The following is an 8379-nucleotide window of genomic DNA, read 5'->3' as shown; positions in this document are numbered from 1 at the left end:
CGTGCACTCTTCAATTTTTTATGTAACACAATATATGATAAGTGATGTCATATTTTTCATTTGTATCTTGCTTTTGAGTGCTATGATCTTTTGTTGTGAGATTGTGTGAAATTAGACTTTACACTAGATTAATTTGTAGCAATCTTCACAAGTCAATAAATGAACCCAATGGCTAAATTTACTGGCTCCGCCCCTACTCACCATGAACGCCCGCCCGACCATGCTGCAGGTGTGTCACTTGCTGCCAGACCAAATCCATGAGCCCCATCTTGTCCCTCTCTCCACGTGATTTTTCCTACGGATCGCCTTTTCTTCTTCTAAAGAAGCCAAAGATGCCTTTTGCAACAAGTGTCTTTGTTTCAATGGCAATTATGCCATCGAGCAGGCTAGATGAGGTTTTCTGCAGCAAGATATCTGTTGCAAAAATTTGTACAACATAATTTCCGTTGCAAAGGGTTCTGTAGCATTAACTCTGTTGCAACCGTGAAAGGGGCCGCTTGGTCGCTCCACGGCATCACATCTGACGGCTCGCGACCCGACTGATCTTTTCATAGCACGCCTCTTCATACCTCTCATGTACTAGTGGGAGAGGTAAAACAGAATAGTACACGCATATCATCCCACTTAGGTGCTAGGCCAACCTCTCGCAGGGGGCTAACCAAGACCGGGGCAACGGTTGTTCCCACTACCATTTGAATTTTCTTGTGCCATGCATCCTAGATCCTACCCCTTTCCCTACTTAACTCCAGTTAGCAAATCTCACACTAGTACACTATATAAACCCGGCTCGCTCCACTTTCCTCCTCAGCTCCACTCCGCGAGCGTTATCAACCTGAAACCCCCACAATCGAATAACCCAACAAAACAAAAAAGCAAAAAAAAGCCAGAGCTTCCAGCAGTTTGAGTAACAGTCAATGGTGGGCTTGGCCAAGATCGCCATGGGATGGCTCAAAGAGCCACTGAGCTGGCTTTTCATTGCCTCCGTGGTCTTCGTGGTGCTGCAGCGGCAGCGGCGGCGTGGCAAGGCCAAGGCGCCGCCGCTGCCTCCGGGGCCGTACCCGCTGCCGATCGTCGGCAACATGTTCATAATGGACCAGCTGACCCACCGGGGCCTCGCGGCTCTGGCAAAGCGGTACGGCGGCATTCTCCACCTCCGCCTCGGCCAGGTCCACGCCGTCGTCCTGTCGACGCCGGAGTATGCCCGGGAGGTGCTGCAGGCGCAGGACGTCGCCTTCTCGAACCGGCCAGCCACGGTCGCCGCCATCTACCTCACCTACGACCGCGCCGACATGGCGTTCGCGCACTACGGGCCCTTCTGGCGCCAGATGCGCAAGCTGTGCGTGATGAAGCTCTTCAGCCGGCGCCGCGCGGGGACCTGGCTCGCCGTGCGCGACGAGTCCGCGGCGCTGGTCCGGGCCGTGGCACGGCGGAGCGGCGAGTGCGTGAACCTCGGCGAGCTCATCTTCAACCTCACCAAGAACGTCACCTTCCGCGCCGCGTTCGGCGCCGACGCCGCCGGCGACGCCGTGAAGCGGGACGAGTTCATCGCCATCATGCAGGAGTTCTCCCAGCTCTTCGGCGGGTCCAGCATCGGCGACTTCATCCCGTGGCTCGGCTGGGCGGACCAGGGCCTCAACGTGCGCGCCCGCGCCGCGCGCGCCGCCCTGGACGAGTTCATCGACAGGATCATCGACGAGCACATGAGGAGAGGCAAGAACCCCGACGACGTGGACGCCGACATGGTGGACGACATGCTCGCGTTCCTCCCTGAGGCGAAGCCGAAGAAGACCGCTGGCGACGACCTGCAGAACTCGCTCCGCCTCACTCGTGAAAATATCAAGGCCATGATCATGGTAAGGGCACCGAAAATTCCATTCTTAGTTTTCATATTATTATAAATATTTTGGTCTAAGTCAACTCTTTAATTACTCGTAAAATCCTGGTGAGTGAGCATCGCCTTCAACTCTTTAATTATACTCGTAAAATATTGCTAGTCAGGCTCTAGTGGTCCCCATTCGTTCTTGTCGAAGATGCACATATAGGATATACTACCTCCGATTCAGTTTACAAGTCCTACGCGTATATCTAGGTTATCAATTTTATCAACTTAATATAAACTATATAACATAAAAATTATACGGTTTGAAAATAAAACATCTAAAGTTTGCATTGATATATTTTTTGTAATATAAGACTTGTATTAGGTTGGTCAAATTGACGACCTAGGGGCACGCGCACGCCCTGTAAATTGAGAGAGAGATAGTATATAGCTATGAGTATTTTCAGAAGAAAAAAATCCAGCTTATCCGTTTATTATTCCGGTTTTGTGTTTTTGTCTTTTTTCTGAAATTTTCCTTGATATTTTTATTACTTTTGTTTTCCATGTTTCATTTTACAAAAAGATAACAATGTTTCTATAAACACACAACATTTTATAAAAATACTTTAATACTTTTCCAAAAAATCATTAACATTAAAAATAATAAACTGAGCACATTTTATTTTATAAATATTTGAACACATTTTAAATTTACATGGAACTTTTTGAAACTGCATGAATATTTTAAAACATCAAATTGTTTTTAAAATTACAGGTACGGTGCTTAAATGCTTCAATATTTTTAAAATTGTGTGAATATTTGAAAGAAGTATGCGAACCCATTTATAGGATACAAAACACTTTTCAAAATCACACAAGTAATTTATAAAATATCTAAAAAAAATCCTTTTTAAAACCAATTTCAAGTCCAATCTTCCTACACTGTGAGTATGACATCATGTGTGATCTCATTGTGTACACCGTGAGTATGTCATATGAGAACGATCTGCTTTTGCTTGTGTGTGTGCGGGCACACACGCGTAATAAAAATCTAATATAACGTGGTTGCGTGTTTTATATGTGTATGCTCGGCAGGACGTGATGTTTGGTGGGACGGAGACGGTGGCATCGGGGATCGAGTGGGCAATGACGGAGATGATGCACAGCCCCGACGACATTTGTCGGCTGCAGCAGGAGCTCGCCGACGTGGTGGGTCTCGACCGGAACGTGGACGAGTCAGACCTCGACAAGCTCCCCTTCCTCAAGTGTGTAATCAAGGAGACACTCCGGCTACACCCGCCCATCCCGATTCTCCACCACGAGAACGTCGAGGACTGTGTCGTCGGTGGCTATTCAGTGCCCCGGGGATCCAGTGTCATGATCAACGTATTCGCCATTGGCCGCGACGCCAAGGTGTGGAAGGACGCCAACATGTTCCGACCGTCGAGGTTTATGGCGGGGGAAGGGGAGGCTGCAAGGGTTGACTTCAAGGGCAACTGCTTTGAGTTCCTGCCATTCGGGTCCGGTCGCCGCTCGTGCCCCGGGATGGCGCTTGGCATCTACTCACTGGAATTTGCTGTCGCGCAGCTCGCCCACGGGTTCAGCTGGGCGCTGCCCGACGGCATGAAGCCATCGGAGCTCGACATGACTGACATCTTCGGTCTCACCGCGCCACGCTCCACTAGGCTGTGTGCAATGCCCACACCCCGGCTTACTTACCCTTTGGTCTCTGATGTCGATGCCACGCCCAAGGCGTGACGTCACGTCATATGCGCACATAAAAGTATGTAGCACAATAAAGATGTTTCACTCGATTCAGGGTAACACTATATCAGATTATTAGACAACGGGTCCATGGATCCAAAATCGAGTCAAACTTTGTAAACATTGACCAGGTTCATAGATACTTTTAGATTCACCATGAAACATATTGTGCATTTGTGCGGGCGCTTGCTACAGCCAAGCATGCATTTTACTTTATTCTTAAAGAAAACGAACTGTTAATTATTGCAAGAGTCATCCGTAAAACATTTTATTGCAAGAGTCCATTGCTCCAAAGAAACATTCTTAATATACTAAATCTAGCCTGGTTTGATTTATCTGGATTTTTTGACTTTTTCCTTTCAGTAAAATCAGGCCAATAGGATAGTGACACGTTAATTTGTGGGGGAGCTGACGGGGTGCGCTTCTGCGTGCATTTGATGATTTTGATGTGGATAGACGGTCAAAGTTTGGCTGTTGACTATAGATTGCAATCTGACTGATTTGTTACGTTTGTATAGTTGGTGGCCGCTGAAATCGCTAGCCCTACGCGCTTCGAGAGAGACCTCGTCGACGTCAAGGCCACCACGGCACCGCCGAACAAGACTATAAATAGACTCTCCTTTGCTCTTGTCAGGCTTGCTTCTTCAGTTAACAAGTGTCGTTCTTCTTCAGTTAACGAACGACCAAGATCTACGCTACGTTGCTGATCGGACGGCTCACATTGCTCGCCGTCTCACTGTACCGTTTCAACCGTTCCGTGTAGCGTTTCGTTTACTACACTGTGGCCGTCACCGCGTGCCAGCTGAGCTATAAAGCTTGCACCCCTCAACTTGTAAGGGATCAATTATTGGGAGAACCATTTCATTACTCAAACATACATCTTATATCAATACAAACCCTAGTTCGTCCCTACTATTCCCTTTCTCCTTCGTGAGATCTGTGATCCTTCTGTGGAAATCCGCCTCGATCTCCTCTGGGGTGTGACAGTTGGTATCATGAGCGTAGGTTATCCTCGGCGACGCAGCAGATCGGAGCTGCGATGGTGATCTCCCACCCTTCCCTCCCTCTTTCGTCGACGGTGACGATTTCGATGGCGTTGGCGGCGGTGTAGGTGGCGCTGGTGGTGGTAGACCCATTTGTCGGCAGCGCGTCGAGCTTGACTGGTTGTGTGAGAAAATCGCTCACTCGGTAAAATCCCAGGTCGGCGGCGTGTGGTGCTGTTCTTGGGGGCGATCTATAGCGGCGGCGGCAGGGCTGAGTTTTCAGATCCGATTCCCGGGCTAGTTCCGCGGGTAAAATTCCTCTCTGCACTACTCAGCCAAGATGGGGCGATCCAAGGCTAGTCTCGACGAGTCAGAAATCGCCGAACTCCTGGCCATGAAGGGCGAATTTCTCCAACACCGCGAAGAAACCGCTGAGCTGCGCGGCGAAGTCGATGATCTTCGCAAGGATGTGCACGCCATCGGCCTCAAGCAGGACACAATGGTCTCAGTGATGGACGGGGTTCAGAAGGCGGTATCCTCATTAAACACTCATCTCGCAAACATGGCAGATGTACTGAAAGCATTAACCGCTCCTGGGGCTTCGACATCGTCACCTCCGGACCAACCAGTTCCTGAACATCAACAAGCGAACAAGGAAACCGTTGCACCAGATGACAGGCAACTGACAGAAGAACTAAGAAAACGACTGGCCTTGGAACAAGAGAAAACTAGACAAGTTGCATCTCAAATCCCTCCCCACCTGGCACCCATCCAAGTGCCCAGACACTCAGCTCCCCCAGGGTTCAGAAACAACTCAGTTTTCGAGATCCACTCGGCCAATGGAACACCAACCGCAGCATACAAAACTGCCCGTACTCCTGGATTTCATGGATTCCAGCCACCCGGTGTTCGTCAGAGTTGGGACGACTTTCAAAAGCAGTATGATCAAGACATGTGTACACGGTTCCTCAAAAGCATCACAAAAGGACCTCGAATGGATTTCCCTCGTTTCGATGGTGACAACCCAGCCGGCTGGATACGGCAGTGTGAAAAGTAATTCCAAATGGCTTGTGCCCCTGTTGAATACAGAGTCAATTTGGCACAATTATATGTCGTGGGCAGAGCCGATGTGTGGCTACGTCGTTCGGGCATCCTCAAGAAGCAACCAACTTGGGCACAGTTCACTGAAGAAATCATGCGCCGTTTCTCATCTGCCAGCTCTTATGAACTTACTGAACGATTCAACAACCTGAAGCAAAACACCTTGAACGTGTCAAACTACACTGACCAATTCGAAGAACTGATGGCATAAATCCAACCTGACAACCCAATAATGGATGAACAGTGGTTTGTCAAATGCTATGTTAATGGGCTACGCTCACAGATCAAGTTTCAACTTAGATCACTGAGACCTAAATCCCTCACAGAAGCTTACTGGTTGGCAGTCGATATGGAGAAGGGAACAATAGAAAAGAAAGCTTTTCAAGCCCACACAAGCACAAGCAAAAGCTATACTGGTTTTCACAAAACCTATAGCCCAGCAACAGAAAAAGGGGCAGATCCCAAACCAACTATAGTGAACCAAAGAGCCAGAGAACCTGGCAAATGCTGGAGATGTGGAGATGCTTGGTTTCATGGCCATAAGTGCAAATTGGCCCCTGCTCTGAATGTCTTGACAGGTGAGGAACCTACTGATCAACAAAGAGAACATGAAGAAATAGAGGAACAAGATGTAGAAGAACAACCACAAACAGAAGAACATTGCATGACAATATCTGCACAGGCAATGCAATCAGACAATGTCAACACAATATCCATACTAGTGCAAATCGGGGGCAAACAGGGCATTGCTCTAGTAGACTCTGGAAGTAACTCTACCTTTATCAGCCTCAAGTTTGCCCTGACCACTTCTTGCACTATTCTTAAAGACACTAGTAGAGCTGCCACTGTTGCTGGGGAGAAACATTGTGGTCAGGTTCATATATACCCACAACCACATTCACTACTGGCAGTACCAAGTTCCAACAGCAATTCAGAGTGCTAGATCTCCCTGGACATGACATGGTGCTAGGCAGTGACTGGATGTCCAAGCATAGCCCTGTTGCTTTTCACTATAACCCTAGACAGATCACAGTGATGCAGAACAAGGACACTCCTATTACAATTAAGGACTGTGACACTTTATCTGAAGCTACTCATATTGAGGCTGCAGAAGTGAACAAACTTCTTTCCTCAGGAGCTCCAGGCTATGTACTACAACTCATCAGAGACACTACCATGACTAAACTAGAGAAACACATAGTTCCTCAGCCTGTGGAAGAAGTTCTGCAGAAATTCTCTGAAGTATTCCAAGAACCAAAGGGTTTGCCCCCTAAAAGATCACATGATCACAAAATACCACTGAAAGAAAAAGCAATCCCTCCTAACTCCAGGCCCTACAGAGTACCTCACATGCAGAAAAATGAATTGGAAAGGCAAATTGATGCAATGCTCAGGGATAAAATCATCAGGGCTAGTGAGAGTCCCTACTCCTCTCCAGCAATTCTAGTAATGAAAAAGGATGGTACTTGGAGGATGTGCATAGACTACAGAAAATTGAATGAAGCAACAATAAAGAACAAGTTCCCAATTCCAGTAATTGAAGATTTGCTAGATGAATTACATGGAGCATCTTACTTCACCAAGTTGGACCTCAGATCTGGGTATCATCAAGTGAGAATGGATGAAAATGATATACCCAAAACTGCATTTAGAACCTACTTTGGGCACTATGAGTTCTTAGTTATGCCTTTTGAACTTGGAAATGCACCTGGAACATTTCAAGCCCTCATGAACAGCATCTTTGGCCCATATTTAAGGAAGTTTGTGCTGGTTTTCTTTGATGATATCCTCATCTTTAGTAAATCCTTATCAGAACACTTGGAACACTTGCAAATAGTGTTACAGTTACTGAAAGAACACCAACTGTATGCCAAACTCTCTAAGTGTGTTTTTGCAGTGACACAAGTGGATTACTTGGGCCATGTTATAAATGCAGAAGGAGTTTCTACTGACCCCTCTAAAGTAGCAGCAGTAGCTGAATGGCCAACCCCCACCACTCCTAAACAAGTCAGAGGATTCTTGGGCCTCTGTGGCTACTATAGAAGATTTGTCAGAAATTTTGGCACTATTGCAAGACCTCTGCATGACCTGCTCAAGAAAGACAATTTCTCCTGGACAGATAAACAAACCAGTACTTTTCAACAACTGAAACAAGCTTAGACAAATGCCCCAGTGCTGGCCCTACCAAACTTCACTGAGCCCTTTGTCCTAGAAACAGATGCTTCAGGTACTGGGATATGAGGAGTCATGATGCAGCAAGGAAATCCCATAGCCTACTACAGCTCCACCCTCTGTCCAAAGAATGCTGCCCTGTCCACTTATGAAAAGGAAGCCCTAGCAATTCTAGCTGCATTGAAAAAATGGAGACATTATTTCCTGGGCAATAATCTCATCATAAAAATAGACCACCAGAGTCTACAGTTTATGACAGACCAAAAGATCAACACTAGCATACAACACAAGCTGATGTTGAAGCTCCTAGAGTTTAACTTTAATCTGCAGTACAAAAAGGGCAAGGAAAACACAGTGGCTGATGCCCTTTCAAGAAAAAACACAATCATGGCTATATCACTGGTCACTCCTCAATGGATTTCTACAGTAGAGGAGTCCTATGCCAATGACAACACTTGCCAGTCTCTTCTGGAAAAGTTACTACTATCCCCTGATCATTCAGTAAACCAGAACAGATTACACTCTGGAATTATCAGGCAC

At 47.0% G+C, this 8379-nt stretch overlaps 1 protein-coding gene across 1 annotated transcript; it reads left to right on the top strand.

Annotated features, from left to right (window-relative positions):
• Positions 1–824: 824 nt before the first annotated feature.
• On the top strand, positions 825–3781 carry LOC123186248 (cytochrome P450 84A1). Its single transcript, XM_044598033.1, has 2 exons — positions 825–1853; positions 2915–3781. The coding sequence occupies exons 1-2, from the start codon at positions 915–917 to the stop codon at positions 3575–3577; spliced, it is 1602 nt and encodes a 533-aa protein (XP_044453968.1). The 5' UTR covers positions 825–914; the 3' UTR covers positions 3578–3781.
• Positions 3782–8379: the final 4598 nt, after the last annotated feature.

This window comes from Triticum aestivum, chromosome 2A (genome assembly GCF_018294505.1).
Source record: "Triticum aestivum cultivar Chinese Spring chromosome 2A, IWGSC CS RefSeq v2.1, whole genome shotgun sequence".
NCBI lineage: Eukaryota > Viridiplantae > Streptophyta > Magnoliopsida > Poales > Poaceae > Triticum > Triticum aestivum.
The sequence above is the reverse complement of the archived record's forward strand: the minus strand, read 5'-3'. Positions and strand labels throughout refer to the sequence as shown.

Excerpts from the sequence above, each read along its gene's own strand:
- LOC123186248 (XM_044598033.1), top strand. The coding sequence starts at position 915 with ATGGTGGGCTTGGCCAAGATCGCCATGGGATGGCTCAAAGAGCCACTG. Across the intron at positions 1,854-2,914 it reads ATATCAAGGCCATGATCATG|GACGTGATGTTTGGTGGGAC; the intron begins GTAAGGGCACCG and ends TATGCTCGGCAG.